This window comes from Mytilus edulis, chromosome 10 (genome assembly GCF_963676685.1).
Source record: "Mytilus edulis chromosome 10, xbMytEdul2.2, whole genome shotgun sequence".
In the NCBI taxonomy this organism is placed as follows: domain Eukaryota; kingdom Metazoa; phylum Mollusca; class Bivalvia; order Mytilida; family Mytilidae; genus Mytilus; species Mytilus edulis.
This window is the reverse complement of record NC_092353.1, coordinates 4,221,962-4,248,049: the sequence shown is the minus strand read 5'-3', so window position 1 is coordinate 4,248,049 and position 26,088 is coordinate 4,221,962. Positions and strand designations below refer to the sequence as shown.

Below are 26,088 nucleotides of genomic sequence, written 5' to 3'. Positions count from 1 at the left end.
TTCAAATGTATCTCCGACGTTTACGAAGCATGGACAATGGACGACGAAAAGCTCATACGTTCCTTTATACCAACTTTTAAGACCGTACATGAAGAGCTTCAAGATGTGTTATATCAATAACATCAAGCTAGACACGAAAGGATAAAGAGACTAAGCTATCACTTACTTTACAGGGAACAAACACATATACATATGTTGCCGGGTTAAACTAATTTTGTGAATATTCAAACCTCTTTCAATAATTGGCGTAAGTCTTATTTTTACAAATGCACGACCAAAATCGATCGTCAAGTGAAAATATGATAATAAATTTAGATTTATTTATTAGCAGCTTAAGAAAGGGAATATTTATCTCATTTTAGTAAAGTAAAATAAATGCAAATGTATTTATATTAGCTTTACACTTAGTTGCAGACATGTGTACAGACGATTATGCAACTGAAGAGAACTTGAATGGAAGTAACACTGTTGCCAGCGTATTATTACGCATAACTGAGCAACAAAACAATTGTATATGTCATGTAACTCTACAAAACAATGCGACAAATTATACCATATTCATGTCTAAATACGAAGGCCAAAGTAAGGCAGCCCCGGAACATCAAAACTGTGGACTTGCAGTCGATGTTGATTATGTAGATACATCGGATACATCTCGATTGCTTCAGTCGATCGAATGTACCAGAGGGACTGATATAAGGTCTTTCAGTTTGGATGACAATGAACTGAGATTTGAAACGAGAATTATTGGCGGTACCTTCATCAGGGGATACTGTATGGAAATATTTAGAAGTAAGGTTTTGTTAAACAACATATGAATTTAGTACCAATTGTAAAAATTCAATATTGAAGAAACGTTTTGATACATTTTCACAGCATTCAATCATAGTAGGGTAAATACGGCAACAGTAGTTTGCTGATATTCAATAGTCATAAATCGAATAAGCGAAAACAAATCCGGGCCGCGAACCAACACTAAGGATAAAAATAAATGTGTTTGATTTTGTTTTATTAGAAACACAGAAGGTATATTTATCTAATGGCAAAACCAGAAGAACTATTAGGCATAGGAACTATCAAATGTATCGTAGGGTATTCACTTCATACGGGTAAATGAATTTATAATGTTAACACTTTATATCACTGTGATACGTGTAGCAATGCAGTGTCCATTTGGTAAAAATCAGCATATGTATGTCTTGCCTTATTTATATAGTGTAAAAATTATAAACATTTCTGACAAAACCTTTCCAATTTCTTGCTATTCTACATCATGCAGTGTTACTGGACATAACAGTATACCTTCATTTACAGACGTTATAATTCTCATGTAAGGTTACTTCCTTCATTATGTATTTCTAACTTTACATATGGAGACCCCATTTCGAATTGAAACTCCCAGTCCGCCTGCCCAGTATTAACCTCTGATAGAAAAAATATATATGATACCTAAAACGTCAGTCGCATTTTTACTTATCTTAGTATTCTTTAGTTCCTATAATTTAGTGAAATCACCCCTAGTTTTTGGTGGGGTTCGTGTTGTTTATTCTTTAGTTTTCTATGTTGTGTCATGTGTTCTATTGTTTTTCTGTTTGTCTTTTTCATTTTTAGCCATGGCGTTGTCAGTTTGTTTTAAATTTATGAGTTTGACTGTCCCGTTGGTATCTTTCGTTCCTCTCTTAGTGACAATCTCTTCACATTTCATTATTAAGACGTAGAATAAATTTCCTATAAATCTAATTCACCCCAGACCGAAGATCGAAATATTTGTTTTACGAAATACAAATCAAAATTAAATAACATCTCAGAATATCTTGACGTTTAGTATTTATAAAAAGGAAACTATATTACTAAAAACAAAAAAGTCTACCGATTTGTTTTTATATGTCTACCATTTAAATACAACGGCACATACATTTTCAGATCAATCATCAAACCCCTGCCAAATGAATGCACGAGTTAACCTCGTGGGTAGAGACGATGATTGGATACAAACACACGGAACCCAACACACAACGTTTGGTGAATGTGAAAGATACTGCCTGCAAGCAGCAGCTTGTGTAGCTGTCCATTATGAAAGTAACTATTGTTTTGTATACAACAAGAAGACAACAGTTTCTCCAAAAGATGATTCAATTTATTCACAGAAGCATTGCGTAGATACACAAAGTAGGTAGATATAGGTCTCAATGTAACCATTTAATTGATTAGTGGAACTTTATATAACGGGGATTTTTAACAGACCATAAGCAAACATACTAAGATGAAGAGCACCGTTAAAAATCTGATTTGTACTTTTTAATGTGTACTATTACTGCTGAATTTGATAAAATAATTAAAAAGTTAATTAAACATTGTCATCTTTATGATTGATTTTGAACCAAAATATCATAATATCACTTGACTGAATACTCCTGGATAGGTCCACGTAACATCTGTGGTTTAAATCGATCTTTTCAAAACTCACGATACAACAACTTACAATGTGAACTATGATATATATCTAAAAAGAAAAGGATTTCCTTATCCCCGGAATAGATTACCTTAGCCGTATTTGGCAACAATATTTGGAATTTTGGGTCCTCAATGCTCTTCAACTTAGTCCTTGTTTGGCTTTATAACTATTTTGATCTGAGCGTCACTGATGGGTCTTATGAAGACGAAACGCGCGTCTGGCGTATTAAATTATAATCCTGGTAAATTTGATAACTATTTGTATAATAATTATGAAATGTTGGATGATAGCATAAAATAAAACTTTCAATAACATCAACGGTACCAATTTTCCTGCACGAGATGCACATTTCGACAATACATGTCTCTTAAGTGATGCTTGTGGCCAACATATTTAAAATCCAAAGCTTATATAAAAGATTCAACTAATTTGTATGTAAGTAACTGTATAACTCATAGAACAAATTTGAAAGCCCAAACATGAAAAAATATTAAACAATTCGAGAACTGATTGACTGGTTCATAACAACCCTAAGGTTACAGAAGTTTAAATCCTGCACATTGATTAAAAAGGGAGAAATCATAGTTAACAAGAAAAGCTGCGGAAATCGCATGAACTCAAAAGGAGTGAGACCGGGCGAACAAACAGTGACTCTTCCTTGATTGGACTTATACTAAACGTATCCACAAAACAATAAACAAACATTTTATTTACATGATGATGACTTTGTTTAGTTGAACGAGATGGTATTGTTTATCTATGGAAATTATATAATATATGCAGTTACAATAAAGCATGATTTTGCAGATCAAACAACCCTTTGTGATATGATTGACCCCCAACATCATACAGCAGGTTCAGATGGTGATTGGATAGAAACACAAGGTACACAACATACATCATATAATGACTGTGAAAGATACTGCCTACAAACTGAAACTTGTCAAGCTGTTCACTATGAGTCGAAATATTGTTTTGTATACAACAAGAAGACAACAGTATCTCCAAAAGATGATGCAACTTATTCACAAAAGCATTGCATAGACACCCAAAGTATGTAGAGAAAGTGCTAACAATTTAATTAATAGTGTGAATAATAAATAAAGGTAAATTTCCAAGAGACAAAAACCTAGTAGCATGCTAATATATAAAGCCACTGACAGTGTTTGTACCTTTTATGTTTTTTTGTCATCTATGAAAGAATATTTCTCGAACTAAACTCAGGGAATATAAAACTATTCCTGAATAACTACCAGCACAGCTTTTAGTCGGTTTCAATTTCATTAATTACTCCAAATTTCATTCCAATAAAAATTTGGTTGCAGTAAATATTTAATGCATACTCAGGATGGGAATAATTTAGCGATTAATACCATAAGTAAGCTCTGCAAGGTAAGTCGACCTGAATTATGAAGAGGAAACATCCATTACCATGGGAATTTTGGGATAAAGGCGGACATTTTGCCTTTCCACAGGCACCCACAGGTCTCGTTACGTTTATTTACAATGGTTTAATACCATTCAAAGCCCACTATATACGAAATATCGTTTTTATGTCCTTATTCAGACCTGACGTGACTCCAAAACCAAGCAGTAAAAGTAAATGAAATATTATATTAAATATCGATACCCAAGTTAATTAAAAGTTTTAAATATACAAACATGTGAAAACTCACTGAAGAGAAGTACGCATCTGTTGATTAAAATTGGTTCTCGATTAGTCGATTGTTATCCAGAAGGTTTCCTTGTTGGTTTTGTGAAAACATGCTCAGGTCAAACTAAATGCTTGAAATTGGTATTTGCTTTTTCTCTGAATAGTTCAAGGCTTGGAATTATTCGACCGTGTATCAGGATAACTTTTCCGGCTATGGAGACATATTTTTATGTGTGAAGCATTTGAAAAGTAAATAGTCGTCTAGTTATCAGTACGCGTCTGTCGCATATATAAACTTATATCGTTTAAACTCAATTACAAAATTTAATTGCTTGAACCAAATTATTATCGTGATTATGACTGGACATTTGGTCATCTCGCAAGGGCAATAACTACTTTGTCCACATTGATTGTTTCTGTAAAAAAAGACAATATCATCTTAAAAGTGCAATAACTCATATTAGTGGTCAAATGCCAATTTCGGTCATGTTTGTTAACATGAAAAAGTTATTTTTACGAACATTTTGCTCTAACAAACCCTGTTTATCTATCTCGGTTTCTATGAAAATGGATAGAATTTTTATCTATACTTCCGCAAGTCCTGATTAAAAAGGCAACAGTAGAAAGTAAAATCACAGAAATACCAAACGGAATGTAAAACGGAATGTCCCTAATCAAATGGCACAATGGCTTATAAAAACCGAAAGCAAGGCAATCAAATCAAGCATATATAGAAATACGAATAGAGTCAAATATCTAGGTGATATTAGATATCCCGGCAGGGTAGGCAGATCGTCCTTCGCATATGGCACCGGTGGTGTAGCTCATGTCTATACAAATAAGTTATTTAAGTTATATAATTTAGTATGTAACATTTGTTGATCAAATAAAACTCAGATCGGGTTTGAGGTAACAACAATAGGAACATATCTGTAGTCATCTGTGAAACCAAAAACAAACATTCATAAAGAGATTCGTTCACATGAAAAAACAGGGGATGCAGGGTATAAGAGGTGCATGTCAAACCACAACCATGTATTTATCTAAATAGTTTTCATTACTAAAAAAACATAAAATTTGCCAGAGACAATAATTTCTTTTTCTGAAAGTAACAGTAGATATACATTAATCTGTCGATCATGTTTAATAACTATCAGTTTTATTAAATTGTTTCTGTTTATGCATAAGTCTTCTAAAAAAATACGTTTCAAGGGTAATAGGTTCAAAATGAGACTTTATCCTGATGATCATTGGAATCTAGTTTTAGAACTGGTTTAGTCTTTGAGATGAAGCTGTAAACTGCATATTACTAGTTTTAATAAATCGTTTAATTCTTTGAAATTTACAGAATTGCAAATAAGGCAAACGTCTGATTAAGGAAACTACCGAAACTAGAGGATTTGTATCATGTCGTTATCATTTTCGTTCAATTCATTCCACAAATGACTATACCCACACGACAAAAACATTAAAAGCAAAAACAAAATGCTTGTTTTGCAATTATTCTTCTTAAGTCTTTGTCATTGTAGAGGGGAAAGGAACGCATTCACAAATCAATTGAGTTTTTTTTGTTTTATCGTTACATAATTTCTCCTCTGTTGCTATAAACTTGTTATTAATCAATTATCCAATATTTTTGCAACGAACATCATTAGAGAATGCAAAATATTTAATCTTGAGTTTGTAAACATAACCCACGTATTTTTTTCTCCATTTTTGAAACAGCTGAAAATGACTACAAGTGTTATACATTTTTTGATAATTGTTTCTGCAATATTCATATTTATACCATATCCATTTTCGTACGTCTGCATATTATTTGTATGTCAAACCATATGCTGAACGTTATAGACGGAACAGTTATTATTAATTTTCAAACATGTTCTGAATCTGTGTCAGATAAATAAAGGCAACAGTAGTATACCGCTGTTCGAAATTCATAAATCGATTGAGAAAAAAACCCAAATCCGGGTAGTTAACTAAAACTGTTGGAAACACATTATATGTAAGAGGAGAACTACGTCACAACAGAACTACAACACTAAAAAACCTCGCGTTTTTATGGCAATGTTAAATATAGCATGAAGATGACAACATGGCATGGCAGGACTACAGTACAAATAAATGCAAGAACATTTAATACAAAGAAATATACAAATAAACATTACAATAGGACATTTGGACAATAGTTATCAAATGTACCAGCTCATAATTCAACAAATTCCAAACGGAAAGTATCTAATCAAATAACAAAATCCAAAGCTCAAACATATCAAACGAATGGACAACAACTGTCATAGTTCTGACTTGGTACAGTAGGTGTTTTATTATACATGTTATACAGAAATATACAACAGACAACAAGTTATGTAAAAGACTGAACGAAACAGCTGTCTTAAGGGCATACGATACAGTTTTGATCGAATGATCAAATTTTGATCAATATTTGTATAAAGGCTATATTATTACCTGATTAAATCAATATGTAATAAAAAATATACCTTCATGTGTTACTATTTGAGTAAATTGAGATCGAAATTTCAGATATTTCTCAAAATTCTGATTTTCGACGTACATTTCCTTTCGACAGAAATACAAAACTTTTTTGTTTTAAAAGATAAATACAAGCTTTGTTTTTGATAGTATTTGTAAATTCTGTTTGATATTAATTTCCCATAAACCTCTGCATTTTTTTTTTCAAAAATAACTCATCCTAATAAAATGTTCATAAATGTAGAAAAAAACGTATTTTGTTTTTGCTGTTTTTTTTTTGTCAAATTAAAAAACAATTAGCATTATTCACTTTTTCATTAAAATGTGAATACATAATCCTTATCAATAATCAAACCAAATGTAATTTTCAAGAAGAGGGGTCCATGAACTAGGTTTCAAGTTCAATCGGTTTGAAAGATAAAAACAGTCGACAACAGCATCTTTTCACGATATGTCACAGTTTCCCTTTGCGAAAATAACAATTTACGTTAGCAACGTCATTACCTCCCCTTTTACTGTATCGTAGGCCCTTAAATTGATTTCATATGTGTAAGAGACAACGGACACATAGTTAGAACAATTATCTGTGATAATTTGTAAATATGGATACCAATTACAAGCAAGAAAGTGGAAGTGGAAGTGGAAGTTTCATTCATTTTTGTTCAAAACAACAAAATAAAATAAATGCGACTTGGTGTGTGGTCAAATGATTCTGGACTCGACGTTTGTAATTTAGATGCATTCCAATAGTTCCGAATGTATTGTTAAAAACCCGCTAGCCGATCCCGTAGCTGCATATTTGAAATTCTGAGAAAAATAATGACGGTTACGATCAAATAGTTGGAAACTACTGACCAGTTCCTCGCTTGTAAAATGAAAATACATGTATTGTGTATAAGAAAAAACGATAATTGAGGTTTGATAATAGATATTCACTAACAAGTCGTTGCTTAGACCAACAAAAACATTTTATACAGGAATATCACACCAGTGAAACTAATTGAAGCTCTGGCAATCTAGTTAATTTGTATGCATGTATACGTAAATATTAAACAAACATACGATTTTTTTCAGACATGATTTCAGATTTGTATGTTTATATTGGAGCTGCAGCTGGAGTGCCATTACTATTATTGATTGTTTTGATAATTGTTTGTATCAGGTAATTGCTCAAAGTTTACATTATAAATCAATCCATTGTTTTACGTTATGTTGAGCTCTGAATCATTTATACTTCCTGTCTTCCTTGTGTAATGATTAATTATATTGTCATGCTTATAATTATGTATGTGTGTTAAGCAAATGTGTGTATTTGCATTGCATAACACTATACCTTCTACTTCTATTCCATCTTCAACGAGGTGTTAAACAACCTTGACCACACGTGATGGTCATAGGGTCGGTTGAATTCATCAAATCCGACCTAAAACAAAACATTAAAAAATTTGAATGTTCATGGTAAAATATTTGAAACATAAAGGCAACAGTAGTATACCGCTGTTCGAAACTCATAAATCGATAGGAAACCCCCCCCCCCCCCCCAAAAAAAAAATCCGGGTTATATAAACCAAAACCGAGGGAAAAGCATTAAAGTAAGTATTAGACCAAATCCGATGAAAATAACAAATATAACATCAGAACTAAATACATCAATTTGGGATGGAAAAGTACCGTCCCACGTCTTACAGTAATGTGAATTAACACTCAAATATAAGAGGAAACAGAAACACAACGTTAAAATGTAACACACACAGAAACGAACTATAATAAAACAATGGCCATATTCCTGACTCGGTACAGGACATTTTTGTAAAAGAAAAAAATGGTGGGTTGAACCTGGTTTTGTGGCATGCCAAACCTCCCGCTTTAATGGCAATGTTAAATATAACATTAAAATGAAAACACAACATTACAGGACTACAATACAAATAAATAGGAGAACATATTGGACAAAGAAACAAATCGAATTATAGCTAACAAAAGGCACCAGATTTAAAATGTAGCACTTACCTAAACTCTTTTGTATTATCTGATAAAACAATGTATATTGCTCTCCTGTATTTGATGTATAGTGTGACTCATTTAATTTGTAAGTTTATTATATTTAATGTGTCTTCTTTTAAGGAAATGTTCCTACCAGACATATCAAACAGAAAATCAGTACGAAAAATCAATGCGAGCTCACAATGACAAGAAAGACTCCGATAACGACTACGATGAATTGAGTGGGGATTACATCACTCTTAAAATAAAATCCAGCAACATCCAGAGCGACAAGGATGTGTCACAAAACACATCCGAGCCAGTTAATTAACAGAAAACAAACACATATGAAAATGTTAATCTTCAAATATAATCACACATGTTATCCTAGGTTGTTATATAGTTCATAATGTATTGGGGCAATTAGATGGTAAACCTTGCAGGTTATTTGTATTTATGTCAATCTAACGTATCATCACAAATATTAATTGTCAATGTGTGATCGTCAAATAACCAATGTGTTTGGTTCGAGAGATGACATTTAAATTACGTATGTGTATACAGGAGATTTTAAGTGTTGAAAAATCCATAACTATTACTATTAGGCGTTCATCTTTAGTTCATCTCTATGGATCCAATGTTTAAGTTGCAGGCAATTGTTTATTTTGTAGAATCGGCAATAAATCACCAAATGAATTCAACGCAAACAATATCTTGCATTAAAGTTATTCTAGGTCTATCTTACCAAATCAGAGGCTTTTAAATATCATTTATCAAATTACACACGTAGTTCTGTCTTATGCATCAATTAAAACACATGCAGCATGTATTAGCCATTTACATAGACATTGTTTGCAAATACCACATTCGCATTAAATTTCTATGAAGACCCCATCACTTTTTAACCCAGTAGGTAAACAATTAGGTCAACTCAGCATTAATGTTTTGTGACCTGGTGACAGTTTTGTGGTACATAGATATACCGGGAGTCGGTCCATGCGTTCGTCAAGCCGTCCAGTCTTATGCTGATAAGCATTCACACGTGTACTCAAATCAGAGCTTTATATGAACAAATTCTGGCAAAAGTTCGGTAAACTGGTTCCAATCAATGATCTATAAAAGACTGATTCCATTTAGATTATTAATGATATGATTTGCATTGAAAGAATTCGCACGTATACAACTCCTGCCAATTTATAAAGCATATCAAAGGTACATATCAGTAAAGCCTCGAACAAGTTTGAAAACCAGTGCCGATCAACTATTTCGTAAAGAATTATGTACTAAACAACATTTATCATACAGAAATGTTAAGTGCATTGTTTTCGCTCTTGGTGTACAGTTCTAATCCGATGCATATCAAACTTTAACCTAATACATGTATTACAATTTCGAAAACAATTTCCGATAAGAGTTATGCTCCAGGGAATTATTAACTATATGTTAAATTGCATCAAAAGCGCATGAAGGCATCATTCCAGAAAGATATTTGAAAATAAAAATCTAAAGGTCCTATTCCAGATTAAATGTGCACGACGTCGGGGACATATGAACTCTGTTTTTTTTTTTTTTATCAATTTGTTGTATCCTAGTTGTGTTCAATTTTATCATAATGTATTCATAACAAACATTATCACCAAATCAATGTAGCAAATGTGGTCAGTACAACATAGAAAATTTTCTACTAAATGAGAGAGTCTTGACACATATGTATTTACTTGATTCATTTTATAAGAGAAGTTTTATTCTTCATTCACCATTTGTTGATTTCACCACGAAATTCAATCAAGACAATCACAATAAAAACCAAGGAGTTAACTTTGATACAAGATGCGTAATCCTATGAAACTATGTTTTTCTTGTCTTTGGTCGGGGTTTTGTCACTTTGATACATTCCCCATTACCATTCTCAATTTCATTAATTGCTAGTTTTGAGACATAAAACGACAAATTTGTCCTATATTGGAGAATGTAAATTTTGTAAAAGAATAATATAAAATAACAAACTCAAGAAAAATGAAAATTGTTCTGTGTTTGCTTTGACCAAGAATATAATTAAAACCCAGAAGTTTAGACATGATGTACGTTTTCTAAAAGGCAGATATTAGTTACCTGCTCTGAGAATACACACAAAATGACAGACAGAAATAATGGTGAATCCAAAATGAGGGCAGTGTCTTTGTCTAAACTCTGAAGTGAAAACAGAATATGAAAATTAAGCATAAAAATAAAATAGAATAAGATCGAATTTGATAAAACTTTGCATTTTAGTAATCAAAACAACAATTGGAATATATAAACAGTTATAAAAGTAAAATGGCAATTTGAATACAAACATTTCAACAACAGTTTCATAGATGACGGGTATCTTAATCTGAAAGTTTGTCCTGAGTAATTTTTAAAACGTAATAGATAATGTAACAGATATCCATATCTTAATAAGATTATTTGAGTTGATAATTGAATCGAGTATGTACATGTTCCAGACCATATGAGTATTTGGACCGTACGCGTACGGTACGGTCCGAGTTTATTTTCGATATATGAGTTTGTCTAAAAAATAAAGATTGTGATAAATGGTTATCTCGTACTGGACTATACGCGTACGGTCGGACCGTATGAGTATACGCGTATAGTCCAGTACGAGATAACCATTTATCACAATCTTTATTTTTTAGACAAACTCATATATCGAAAATAAACTGACAACGCCTGGCTAAAAATGAAAGACGACAAACAGACAAACAATAGAACACATGACAAAACATAGAAAACTAAAAAAGGAGCAACACGAACCCCACCAAAAACAAGGGATGATCTCAGGTGCTCCGGAAGGGTAAGCTGATCCTACTCCACATGTGGCACCCGTCGTGTTGCTTATGTTATAACAAATCCGGTAAATATAAAAAAAAAGAAGATGTGGTATGATTGCCAATGAGACAACTATCCGCAAGAGACCAAATTGACACAGACAACTATAAGTTACCGTACGGCCTTCAACAATGAGCAAAGCCGCATAGTCAGCTATAAAAGGCTCCGATATGACAATGTAAAACAATTCAAACGAGAAATCTAACGGCCTTATTTGTATAAAAAAAAAAACGAAAAACAAATATGTAACACATAAACAAACTACAACCACCGAATTACAGGCGCCTGTCTTGGGACAGGCACATGCACATACAAGTAGTCTTTTTCGGATTATGTGTGCATGTGGTTGTTAATTTATTATTGGAAATGTGGTAATTTTAAATATTGAATGATATAAAATGGATTTACTTTGAAAGTATGCGTTATACACCCATTCTTTTAAAAAGTTGTTCACTTAACTTAACTTTGATGAAAATTAAAACATTATAAATATACACGAATCTGTAGGTATCCCTCTCTGGAGGTGTGCCTAGATTAACAGAAGGTTATAAAATACAGAGGATGAAGTTTGTAAACATTGCACATATAAACATTGTTTAGCATAAAAAATCGTGTATATTGCAGATTGACAAAGCAAAAAAAAAAAAAAAGATGTATCAATATCTGCAAAACAAAACGTCCATGAATTAATGACAGATGATCGGAACTGAAATACACATAGGTAACTTTCGGGCATTTGAGGTCTTATCCTGAGACGAGAAAAAGTTTGTAATAAGTTATGTCATTTAAGCCAATAGCTGTTGCTGTATCTCAGCCACATCATAAAGCAACCAATTAGAATCTATATGTGATAAGTAATTATTTCAAGATGGCGTGTATGTCGACTGAAACTAATAGCTACGCACCGTGATGGGGATCAAACACATATCGTATCAGTCAAATATTAAATAACAAATACACTGAACTCCAAGAGAAAATCACAACGGAAAGTCCTTTGTCAAATGTAATATTAAAAACTCAGATATGTCAAACGAATGAAAATCAACTTTTATATTCCTGCTTTGGTACAGGCATTTCCTTATGTATCACATGGTATATTAAACCTATACCCCCTACTTCTTTGACAGTTTCATAGAATTCCAAAATATGTGGGCAAAACAGAAGTAAAAAGGTAAAAAAATCAAGAAAAAATACGGTACAGCAGTCAAAATTGTGATATTATCTTAATCAGTATAAAAAAAAACTATGTGAATAAAGGAAAACAATATGGCATATTATTCTAACTACTTCGTGAAAGTGACCGCAAAGCGTATGCAGTTTCGAAATAAATTATTTTGTTAAATTGTTCCTTTTAAAATTGTTTAACGATGATGACTGATGTACCCATATTTTGACTATTATATTTATTGTGTCCTTTTATTTAACGCATCAATGTAAAAATATCGGAAATTGATGAGACTGTTATTAAAGTGAGAGGGTTAGCGCTATAGAACCAGGTTTAATCCACCATTTTCTACATTTGAAAATTCCTGTACCAAGTCAGGAATATGACAGTTTTTGTCCATTCGTTTTTGATGCGTTTTGTTATTTGATTTTGCCATGTGATTATGGACTTTCCCAATTGATCTTCCTCTAAGTTCAGTATTTTTGTGATTTTACTTTTTATTCATCTTCATAATCTCTAAATTCGCACAACCTTATGGATTATAAAGGAAAAGATTAAGATATGAAACAGACCGTCTTTTATTTTAACGTTGTGTTTCCGTTGTGTCGTTTGTTTTCTCTTATATTTGAGTGTGAACTCACATTACTATAAGACGTGTCACGGTACTTTTCTTTCCCAAATTCATGTATTTGGTTTTGATATTTTATTTGTTATTCTCATCGGATTTTGTATAATGCTTAGTCCGTTTCTGTGTATGTTACATTTTAATGTTGTGTCGTTGTTCTCCTCTTATATTTAATGCGTTTCCCTCAGTTTTAGTTTGTTACCCCAATTTTGTTTTTTGTCCATAGATTTACGAGTTTTGAACAGCCGTATACTACCATGACTACTGTTTCCCTTATTTGTGTAGTATACTTAGTCTCAATTGTATTGAGATATAAAAACATTTTCATCAATAAAAAGTTCAAAACATGTATTTTATTGACATTGTTCTAGCCCAGGATGAATTCAGTTGCTCGTGAACTGTTTATCTAATGATATCATCAGTTCAGTAGCATATTTTACGACATTAAACGATGATAAACACATGTTTTGCCAAATTTCCGTTGGTAGAATTCAAAATTATTAAAAACTTAATGTTCAAATTTCTTTGACATGAGTGGATGTAACACTTCTCATATGGTACGCTTTGCTAATGCAGCTCGTCAAAGTTTTTGTTATTCATCCATCGTTAGTAAAACATTGTTTTGGAATAAATGTTCATTGTAAGGGTTGATCCAGACAAAACATCGATGATGCATTAAATTTATAACGTGTTGGTTTCATAATCTCCAATTACAAATTAAATATGGACTTTCAATAAAGGTTATGGGAGGGTTTTAACTATACTAGTATGCACATTGTATAATTTTAAGTAGATCGAGGTATATTAACCATAAAATAAAGTCATCTTAAAAATCACTTTTGTTTTTGAAATAGGATATGGTTTCTAACAAAGTGATAAAAATTATCAGATTTACTATACATTATTTATTAACCGTCTTATTCATCTTTTAACACTTAATGCACAAACGCAGGAAATTACTAGACTGTTAAATATTCAGAAACTGATCTACATTAACCAGATATAACTTCCTCAATCATATGGTGTAATAGAAAAATAATAACAATGAAGTTTATGACATCGATAATGATTATATTACTTGTTATTCTTGAAGGTAAGCTACTGATCAAGTAAATGATTTGTATATTGATTGTCAATTCAATAATTCCCCTTAGTTTTAACGGTATTTTGTTTATTGTTTGTGTATTGGTTTAATGCTTTACTAATAGAGATTTACGGAAAGTCTCGGTTCCGACTGATGACTCCGACTTTGACAGCAAAACATACAGGGTCGTCTCAAAAGTTAACTTAACGGCGCACTTGATTCACACGGAGTCCATAAACGAAGAATACTATCGTTTTACTGACAATAATAATTCAAACATGAATACAGAGTTTTCGTGAGGGGTAAGAAGAAGACATTTGCATTAAAAGGTAGTACAAAAAATATCAATAAAGTAACAAATCAAGGACCAGTTCAAGTTAGAAAAATAGTCAGACGAGATATCTGTTGAAAAAAAGTAGAACGAAAGTTTTCTTTTCAGCCCACCCATGTAAACTAAGCAAAATATCAAAGTCAATTAACCATACCTAAGAGAACACGATCAACTTATCTCTATAGTAATAAGAAGTGCCAATTCCATTACAACTGCATACAAAAAATTATTGACCTATAACTATTGTTTCCTCATAAACCGACCTAATCACAAACTTGTACATGAAAAGTAAGCAAAACTTTTAAAGGCAATATACCATGACTGAGGGGGCTGGGCCAAATAATTTCCATGGCAATGAGATGTGCCAATAATGATACAACTGCATACCAAATATCTTAGACTTACCAATAGTGGTTCACCATAAACTAGACCTAATCACAAACTAATACATTGTTGACGCCGCCGTCGCCACCGACGCCGGAAACCGCACACCTATGTCTCGCTTTTTGACTCCGTCAAGCGAGACAAAAACTATCATGATTGGTACTTTGTGAAGGCTTTTTGGTTTGAAGATGACCCCTTTCATTTTACCTGTCGGAGTCCGTGTCAACAACCGGTACGTGACTTCCTGTCTATAATCAAATAACTCTAGCGATATGAAAAAATGAATTACTTTAGACTGAGTATTACTGTAGACTGTTAAAACCTTACCTTAAACCCATTGTAAATTGATCAAGATTTCTTGTTAGATTATAACTGAATTTCTTCTATGACAAACAGGTGATTTCATAACTAGACAACCATAATGCCATTCACCATTACAAACTAAAACTGAGGGAAACGCATCAAATATAAGAGAACTACGACACAACAGAAAGACAACATTTAAATGTAACACACACAGAAACGAACTATAATATAACAATGGCTAACTGACAAAACTGAAAGATTGACCATCAATGAGAACGTGTGACCAAATATATCGTATTTTTTCATTTAAAAAATGACCCGCGTAGCAGGTTATTTTAAAGTGTGCGCCATATATTTGTATTTTATTTTGAATAGACAGAAAAAAATATGATAGTCATTTCTTATAATTTAATTGTAAATTCCATTTTGATGACGTCACGGTCACATGACAAAATGGTGTATATGAGCTAATAAACAAAACAACGACAGCCAATCAGAAGACGCGTTTCATCAAAAATTAAATAAAATAAGTATATTTATTTTTAAGTTTGCCTCTGTATATATTTGTAGTATGGCATATTACTAACACTGATTGCATAAGATTGGAAATAGTTCACAAAATTAAAAAAAAAAAACTCTTTCAAGACTAAGTGCCTCCAAAGAGCATTTTTTCATTTAACTTCAACAGGAGCGATCAACAAACAAAATGAGGAGCTATATGAATAAACGAGGGGCGAAAAGTACCAGTGGGACAGTCAAACTCATAGATCGAAAATATATCGACGCCAGGGCTAAAAATAAAAAGGCAAAAGGACAAATAATAGTACAAAAGACACAACATAGAAAACTACAGACTAAGCAACATGATCACCCCACCAAAAACTGGGGATGATCTCAGGTGCTCCGGAAGGGTAAGCAGATCCTTCTCTATATATGGCACCCTTTGTGTTGCTTATGTTATTACACATCCGGTGAATATTGTAATTCGGTAGGTCATATTCGTGAAAAGGGAAGGGTATTGTAGTAACGACATAAGGAATATATCCGATATCATCTGTGAAACGGTTATTCCATAACAGTCAACCAACTTGTGATGGCGTCCGTAAAATTTGCGAAGGGATGATTTCAACTTCACCATTTGGAATTCTTGGTTCAAAAGCTTCCCTGTGAGCATCAATCATCTATTAAGGAAATAATGATAGGAAATATAAGCCCGGAAATATCATATGAATTGGGAGATATATACTTCGTATGCAGGCGCTGCTGAAATATTGCTATATAGAAATGGAAAGTACACAATCGGGAAGCTGAAATCATCTCTTTTGTCGTAAAGATTTGTTTTCAACCGACCCTCATTGTCAATTTCTAGATGTAAGTCAAGATATGGGGTGACTTAACTGTATCTGCAGTATCCTTTATATCTAGTTCGAAGGGATAGATTCGTTCAACATAAAAGACCTGATTGTATTATACAATAGTAAGTGCTTTGATACTTACATGATATTGAATTATTCTTTTGTTAGATGCTACGAGTATACACTATAAAAATCATTATAAAAATATCATACGGCCTCAAATCACAGCAGTTTAGAAAATCTACATTATAATTTACTACACAGAAAACTATTGAGCTGTAATGTATTCCACTTAACGACCATGTTTGTTAGTTGTTCACACATTGTTGTCAATATAAAGGAATTTTATGCGAATGTCATTAAGAGATTATTGAGAATTTCGGCTAGCTATTAAACTAGGTTTAATCCACCATTTTCTACTTAAGAAAATTTCTGTACCAAGTCAGGAATATGACAATTCGTTTAATGTGTTTGAGATTTTAATTTTGCTATTTGTTTAAGGAGTATCCATTTTGAATATTTTCCTCGGATTTCAGTATTTATGTGATTTTACTTTGTATTTACATTAAGAAAAATCTACACCGAAATGTTAATGCGGGGCCTTAATATAGTTGTCAACCTCTTGTTTGAAAAATATAGTATTTGCGTATCTTTAATATTGCCATACTTTGTAGCTATGCATGCAGTAGAACCTGAAGACCCTTGTTCAAGTAATATTAACCATATTGGTATGTAACATTAACTGTACTGTAATTATATCAGATATTAAATTGATATCAAGTAAATAAATAAAAGAGAAAAAAAAGAATTTTTAATACGAAAGATTATACATAAACCATTGGAAAGTGTAAGCCAACTGCTCATACCTGGTGTCCGAAAAGTGTTATTCGATTATATGTGTGACATCCTTTTCAGTTTCATAATGACACATTGAATTAATTGAGAAAAACGCTACGGACGCATGCAATTGATAAATTGTTATTTTCATCTGATAGAACAGTAAATACTTAGCGTTATAGAAAATACAAAAAATGTAAAGTCTGTTAGAATTATACATAGCACATACTCGATATACATTTGGGCAAGTTTTAACGGAGCTAAAATATAATTTTCAAAGTATAATGATAATTTCTTATCAAATAAATGTAATGAGTATTTTATATTTTAACTGCAAAAACATGCTTTAGAAAACTGTTTCAATACATAGGTTCCTCAACGTTTTGGACTTTCAAATATTTTGGTCGCGAGCATTACCGAGTAAAAAAAAATTGTCGAAACAAGCATCTGGTACAATACAATATGTACCGTAACTAATCTTAAAGGGGAGAATATAAAATTGTCAAAGAGATCGAAATATATTGATATAAGCTTACTAAATATTGAACTTTATATCGAATGTTCCAATTTTCTAGTAAAAACGTCATAGAATTTTGTGAGGTATCAAATGAAAAACAAGTTTATACATTGCTTGCGCCTGAAATGATGTTGTATATATATATATATATATGTATATATATATATATATACAACTCGTCTAAACATCAACCCAACAATGTTAGATCTGTAAATTTGCTTTCGCAAATTTTTGGTTCTTCCCTCGCCGGGATTCGAACCCATGCTACTGTGATATCGTGACACCAAATCACCTGCACTGCAGCCGTCCCGCTAGACCACACGACCACCTGGGCTCTAATAAAAAAGCTTTCGCTGGCCGTGTGTTACCTTTCCTCGTCAGTTTAAATCTAGCGGCATACTACAGTACATGATATATAAGGCATGAAGATGTTATTGTTACAGATCAGCTAAATTATCTATAGTAAAGGATCCTACAAATTAATGTAATATACAGTCAAATATATATATTCCTTTTACCGGTAACAGTCTAATTATAAGATTTGATAGCAAAGGATGTGAACATTTGCAGAAAGGCTTACACCAATATTATAAAAAATAGACGTAAAAAGAAAGACACATTCATCTATATTCAATTTTGTCTTCAATATTATTTTCTGTGTACCGAATAGCAATATTTGAGTTATGATAAATTTTTTACTATTATAGTAAACGTGTGTGCTTAAAAAGTTATAATAGTTATCAAAGGTACCAGGATTTCAATTTAATACGCCAGACACGCGTTTCTTCTACACAAGAATTATCAGTGACGCTCAGATCAAAATAATTATAAAGCCAAACAAGTACAAAGTTGAAGACCATTAAGGACCCAAAATTCCAAAATGTTGTGCCAAATACAACTAAGGTAATTTACTCCTGGGATACAAAAATCCTTAGTTTTTCGAAAAGTTCAAAGTTTTGTAACAGGAAATTTGAAAAAATTACCAGATAATTGGTATTCATGTCAACACCGAAGTGCTGACTACTGGGCTGGTGATGTCATATATAATATAGTTTATTTGAATTCATTAGAAACAGATATGTATCTTTTATAAAAGATGTATTTTATTGTAGTGGCCAATATGTGTACAGACGATTCTGCAATAGAAGACAGCAAGGATGGAAGTAAAGTAGTTGACAGCGTAATATTGCGTATAACGAAACAACAAAACAACTGTATATGTCATGTTAGTCTACAAAGAACTGTAACTAATTATACGATATATATGTCTAAATACAACGGAATGAGTAATTCAGCCCCAGAACTACAGAATTGTGGACTTGCAGTGGATGTTAAATATATAGATACATTGGATACAGCTAGATCTCTTCAGTCGATTGCATGTACCAGTGGCACTAGTATTAGGTCTATTGTCCTAGGAGGAGGTGAATTGCAACTTAAATCAAGGATTATAAATGGTAGCTTCAACAGGGGATATTGTATGCAAATATATAGAAGTAAGCATTTGTTAATCAATATATCAATATAATGGTACAACATTAACAGAACTCGTTAAGTTTTAAAGGAACAAATATATACATCTAATTTTAAAAATGCTATTTTATTTTATTTTATTGACTTTGTTTAAGTAGGTGTGAAAATTGCGAAATGATAAATACATATGGACAATATGGAAGCGGAACAATAAAACTAATTAAAAACTACATGCTTATTATTTCATTTTAATATATAATGATAATTGTGAGTAGCTAAAAAAATGTTAAAACTACACCAGCAGAACAATCAAAACAAATTTATTTAAGGATCAGTCTTTTAATGTTTGATTTTTTTTATGGATTTTAATTTTAATCTCTCTGGCTTTTTTTAAAGTCAACGAAATCAAAGAAAATCACTTCAAAAGGCCCCTGTTTTTTTCAAAATAATTAATTAGGAGACATTGACCATTGACACTATGAGTCATGCCTAAAACATTAACAAGACAGAAAATGGTTTATTAATAGCGTTTTTTGGATAACGTTGGAAATATATATACAGAAAAGATTATAAACAATATTCAAAGTAAACACTTGAACATACTTTAGCATGTTGAATATCCGTAGAATGAAAAGATATTTTAAAATTTTATTTGTGAAATTTAATTTTCCGACTTGAATATCTAACCTGTCCTATTCAAAATGTAAATGTCACAATAAATAGGATAACAGACGATGTGGTATGATTGACAATTAGACAACTCTCCATCCAAGTCACAATTTGTATAAATAAACCATTATAAGCAAAAGTACGGCCTTCATAACGGTGTCTTACTTTTGCTGATCAATAATATATACTTTCTGTAATAAACATTTGAGTGATTGAGTGTTTCGATATAAGAAAATTGCGCTTTATAAAATTAAGGAAATGTGGAAGGATTGTCAATATAAAACACTCAACCAGAGTTCAAATGACGTAAATGTAAGACAACTACTTTGCATAGTTTAGACCATTTAATGCAATGCAAATTTAAAACATATATTGTTGAAGATGAAGCAGTTTACAACTGCATTATGAAAGACCAGATAAATACAGCTGGTTCGGATGATGATTGGATAATGACAAGTGGGACACAACACACGTCCCTAAATGAATGTAAAAGATACTGCCTGCGAACTGACGCTTGTGTAGCTGTTCAATATGAGACAATCTATTGTTTTGTTTACACCAAGACGACTGCTACTGATTTCAAAGATAATTCAACATACTCAAGGAAGGATTGTGTCGACACTCAAAGTAAATGGACATTATACATTAATTTTTGTTTTAACGCAATTGATCTGTATTGCATTATGGCTGTTTAATGATATACTTAGTTTACAGCATTGCCTTAGTTTCCCTGTGGTTTAGTCATTAGGTATTCAGGGAAAATAGCTTAAAATTATATATATTTACTAGTATATAAGTTTGAGTATAATTCAAAATATATTTTGATTTAGGCGTCACTGACGAGTCTTTTGAAGACGAAACTCGCGTCTGGGGCATGACAAATTATAATCCTGGTATCTTTGATAACTATAAATATAAAACTCATATAAATAAATAAAATATGAACTGGTTTATAAAAGCTTACTTTTGCTTACGTTATAGATAATGCATATTTTAAGGTTTTTCTTGTCGTATAACACACCGAGGGGTGTCAGGATTGATGAAATGAATGACCGACCGTAGGGATATTAATTGAATAAAAGAAATAGTCAGACAGATTGTCTTTTGAATAGCAATACATTTTTAAACAGATAATCAGGATATAGTCATATACCCTCCCCACCCGACACTATTGTGAGTAACGTGAATATTGTTCAATAGAATATAAGAATTTCTTATTAGTTGATCAATTGATAGAGTAAAAGGTAATCATAAATTTTAAAAAGTTAAGAACTGACACAAAGACGAATATAAATACATGTAACATGTGTAAGTCACAGTATGAATTCCTATTCAGTGTGTATCGTCCTGAACATGTATGAAATATTTCCCACTGGACGTAAAGCACAAGCAACCAACAATCAATAAACCTCTCGAGTGTGACTCAATAAGATTTCAAAATCTTACACACTAATATGTTAAATCTGGCTTTATTTTATGAAAGTCTACATTAAAATTCATCCCACTCATATGAAAATGTTTCTGTATTGTAGCGATCAATTATCATAACTTCACGTTATATTTGTTTTTAAAATCAAAATGCGGGCAAAGACGTTCCCAAAGCGGTAACAATAAATTATCAGACGAAAATAATTTTGAAGTAAATTATAGATTGCTTTTTATCAAGGAAAATAATGATCTCACATAGGTCATTATTTTATGCCTTGGAGCATATTTTATTGAAACATGGTATCGTCCGGGTTGATTCTGAAAAAGAATGACCTATGGTTCTGAAAGAAAATAACTTCATATAGGTATATAACAATCAGGAAAATAAGGTATCTACAGGTAAGTTCTACGGTTATTATGTGGCTTTGTTCACTTTTCATATGGCACAATAGTATTTCCTGAAAAAAGGTCTTTTTACAATTTTCACTACTTAATAGCACTGCCCAAAAATCTATTGAATTAACTGAAGTACTTTCATTATATTATTCAAAACTTAATAATTATATGTATGATGAACGTTTACTTGATTTGAAATCTTTATGATTATAAGGCCACTAGTGTTTTTTATGTTTTTCAACAATCAATGAATAAAAAAGATATTTGAACCATCTTAGACAGATGTAAATCATTATCATGATACCTATATATGGGCCAGGATATACAATATTGCAATGTTTTTTTTAAATCTTATTTCAGTACTGATATTATGGTTTAGTAATGTTAGTAAATTTTGATTATTTGCTACATTTATATTTGCTTTTATAGAGCTTTTTTGCTTTCAAATAGTATGTCTTACAACGGTGATCATAGCAATAGGGGTTAAACAAACAAATATGATATAAAATTATAAATAAATTGGTTTCAGAATTTTCTTCACTTTATAAAAGCTTAAGAAAATATTGATGAATTTATCAATTGGTTTATTGAATACATCGTTATTTCAATAGTTATTTTACCTATCGTAAATAGTCTTTTTATTTTCCGACATATATTGAGGACAGTAGAGTGACACTGACTGGTATGAGTTTCGTAATTATAGGGTCAACGATCCCTTCCAGGCTTACATATACGTTTGAAAGATAGTATTATTTATCAAAGGTACCATTCGTATCATTTGATACGCCAGACGCGCGTTTCATCTACATTAGACTAATCAGTATCCAATAAAGTTAAAAATTCTAAACTATACTTAAACAAGACCAATATTCATCGTCAGGGTAGTTTCTGCTATTCTGCTAGAAAAAGGGTTTTGGGTTTCATATGTATCTGTAAGTGGCAACCAAACAGTGCCTTTCCATTTTAGAAGAAAATGATAGTAAATCATTTATAGTTAACGGAACTCTAAATCGTATTAATAATTACAGAATTGAAACTAAACTGCTACCCTCAAGAACCAACAACCCAAATAAGCCAGGTAATTACTACAGAGAAAACTTTTTCAACAAAAATGGAAACAGAAACAATACTGATCGGCGATACCCACGGTACAAGTTCTAACACTCTGTCGACTGATGAGAGAGAGAAGAAAATTACCAAAGGTATACAAGAGAAATGAATGAATTGTTCAAAAGAAAAATAATCCCAACCTAATTTCGCCATAAATATTTCTTTCTTTACTACAAACTTGATTTAGATATGCTTTTTGTTTTAATATTTACTAACAAATGTAGCATTTACAAAGATTCTTATACATAAGTTTTACGATATATAACTTGATGACATTTTAATTTTCAGCAAACTATGATTTCAGTTCGAATTTTCCATTTCCATTTATTATTTGTAGAAAAAAGCAGTGTCAGTGGACCAGTTATTATTGTTGCTGTTGTTGGTTGGTGCTTTGCGGCACTCTTTGCCATAACAACGTTCTTTCTTTACCGAAGGTATACGGAAATCTTAGCTTACCGCTAAATCTATAGTTGATTTTTCTGACCTTGAAATTATTAGATAACACATATTTGTTTCTGAAAATTTTGCATGTACAAATGTCAGTGAATATTATAACAGATATTTAAAGGAATAACAGTACTGTATTAGGAGACAGTAAAACTGTATTTGCTACCGACAAATTTCCATTTGATTGCGGATACTCTTCAACTACAGTAATGTTATTATATCATAAAAAAAACCATACAAAGATAGTTTACATATCAGAGCTTGTACAAATCCGATCTATTGGTCTTATGTGGATAATAGTCTCATTGGTAATTATACCATATCTCCTTATTTTTATATAGATTTAAGAAACTAAAAAAAAAAATCTGGCTAATTAACACTATCACAAAACATGGGGTCAAACAAATGAAACATATAAAACCGATGGTTATGTCGTTACTCGCCATTCCAATTGGAAAACAATCTCATTAAGGCATCGTCTTGTAAGTAGGCTATGAGTTATTTCCGATTATATCGTATCATTTATGATTTCGAATTATGTTACATTATCTCATTCTCAAAACTGTTATACTTTGGTCTAGTCCTTTTATGTAACTGCATTATATGACCAAAATTCATCTGTATGTACAGAATCCATACACCTTTACAATTTTGTGTTCAAGAAAGAAAAATAACTCACGCTTATCAATCTTCTTCTTGGACTAATGGCTTTTCTTAAAGCTGCTGTATTTTAAGTGTATTATTATGTGACCGTTATGGTACGAATAAATTATTTATTTTAAAATGATATGTATCAATTTAATTTTAGAAACAATAATCCACGAACAACCATTGGTAGGGAACAAAATGCCAACAACCAGTATGAGGAATTAAGCGCATCACGACTTTCATCTAATTACAATTCCCTTACTGTGGCAACAGTTACAACATGAGTTGAACAATATTGAAACTTGTGACTAACATGAAAAAACTGTTAAAAGGCAATCGATTGATAATGCAATTGATAAACAAATGCACCAACTTAAGGAAAGGTGTCTAACATGAATAAAAGTCAGATATTTGACCCATGAATGTTACATAGATTTATACAAGCATTACTTGAAAATAGTTTCTACATAATACTTATGGTTCCGTATAAAATTCATGTAGTTTTTATATTAAGTTTCTTTTTTGAGAAGTTAAGGCTGTGAGGTCGTTGATACAACGAGGAGTGGGAACACTGAAGTGGTTTGTGACTATATATATATATATACAACTCGTCTAAACATCAACCCAACAATGTTAGATCTGTAAATTTGCTTTCGCAAATTTTTGGTTCTTCCCTCGCCGGGATTCGAACCCATGCTACTGTTATATCATTATGTACACAGCCATGTATCACCATCATTGATGGCGATCCGATGGATACATCTGTTGTAGGGTTGTCACTGACTCAGACGTACTTATGAATATATATATATATATATATATAACAAGTCAAAAAGGGTACAACATCACCATTAAATAACTATAAAATATACAAATATTAGATATTTCGGATAACAGATATCCTTCTTCGGTAATTGCACAATGTCAAATGAATCATGTCAATTCAAATTGAGACTCTATCAAAATTTTGATTTATACAATTTAAGCGAACGCTGGAACAATTTTAAAATTTCCAAACACACCGCAAAGACTACAGAAATATGCCAAAAATAAAAATAGTTATTTACGATGTGAAATGGCACAACTCTAGATTTCCAAAGGTTGTGACAGTTGAGCTGTTATAACTGCATTGAGGGCAGTCCTCAAACAAAAAAATCAAAAATGTCCTAACCGATCCAGGATGGTATAAATTAGACAACGGTAGGGCAATTACAACAGAAACTACATATTTAAGCCTCCCAAACGAATATCAGTCTAATAATGATTGAAAAAATAAGTATTGTATAATGAGGTAAAATAATTGAACGTGGCAACGTACTTATACATCATCCCGAATCAATGAAAACCTGTAATTTAAACTGTTATTTCAAAAATAATTTCGAACTGTAAAGCCATTACTAAATCCGGCGTTGTTTGAAACAGGTAGTCACAGGAAAATGAGGGACTCGTTCTATGTTTTTTTCATTTATACCCTCTGGGGAGACTGTCCGTAACTTTCTTATCCAAAATCTTTCCCGAGCGACTCTGTCGACCTTCGACCAACCCTCGTTGTGGTCTATGATCGTGATGGTAAGGTTTTTGAGATCAGCTTGTGGATGTCCAGGTGATCTCAAATGACGACTTACGGGTACGTCGGGCTTGCAAGTGTAGTCACTTCGATGACCATTCATGCGTTTGTTAAATGGCTGCTCTGTCTCGCCAACATACTGCATGCCACATCGACATTGAAGGAGGTATACAACATTCTGGGTTTTGCAAGTTACATTGCAATAAATAGTGTACACAGACCCAGTCGAGTGGCAAGTGAATGTTTGAGTATTCAGTATTTGTTGACAAGTCAGGCAACGTATGTTACCA

General features: G+C 32.0%; 2 protein-coding genes across 2 annotated transcripts; both read left to right on the top strand.

Moving 5' to 3' along the window:
- Window positions 1-414: 414 nt before the first annotated feature.
- LOC139493175 (uncharacterized) lies at window positions 415-10,433 on the top strand. Its single transcript, XM_071281359.1, has 5 exons — window positions 415-792; window positions 1,924-2,169; window positions 3,263-3,623; window positions 7,580-7,764; window positions 8,727-10,433. Exons 1-3 carry the CDS (start codon window positions 417-419, stop codon window positions 3,514-3,516), a joined length of 876 nt encoding a protein of 291 aa, XP_071137460.1. The 5' UTR covers window positions 415-416; the 3' UTR covers window positions 3,517-3,623; window positions 7,580-7,764; window positions 8,727-10,433.
- A 3,802-nt stretch (window positions 10,434-14,235) lies between these two features.
- Window positions 14,236-24,654, top strand: LOC139493174 (uncharacterized). The gene is made up of 7 exons (XM_071281357.1): window positions 14,236-14,339; window positions 17,381-17,434; window positions 19,173-19,556; window positions 20,584-20,829; window positions 23,055-23,228; window positions 23,474-23,570; window positions 24,392-24,654. Exons 1-7 carry the CDS (start codon window positions 14,291-14,293, stop codon window positions 24,513-24,515), a joined length of 1,128 nt encoding a protein of 375 aa, XP_071137458.1. The 5' UTR covers window positions 14,236-14,290; the 3' UTR covers window positions 24,516-24,654.
- The last annotated feature ends 1,434 nt before the right edge of the window (window positions 24,655-26,088 follow it).

Bases quoted from the DNA above. Each gene is read 5' to 3' on its own strand.
- LOC139493175 (XM_071281359.1), top strand. From the start codon at position 417: ATGTGTACAGACGATTATGCAACTGAAGAGAACTTGAATGGAAGTAAC. The intron at 793-1,923 runs GTAAGGTTTTGT...ATACATTTTCAG, and splicing joins CTGTATGGAAATATTTAGAA to ATCAATCATCAAACCCCTGC. The intron at 2,170-3,262 runs GTAGGTAGATAT...ATGATTTTGCAG, and splicing joins GCATTGCGTAGATACACAAA to ATCAAACAACCCTTTGTGAT.
- LOC139493174 (XM_071281357.1), top strand. From the start codon at position 14,291: ATGAAGTTTATGACATCGATAATGATTATATTACTTGTTATTCTTGAA. The intron at 14,340-17,380 runs GTAAGCTACTGA...CATACTTTGTAG, and splicing joins ATTACTTGTTATTCTTGAAG to CTATGCATGCAGTAGAACCT. The intron at 20,830-23,054 runs GTAAATGGACAT...TAATAATTACAG, and splicing joins GGATTGTGTCGACACTCAAA to AATTGAAACTAAACTGCTAC.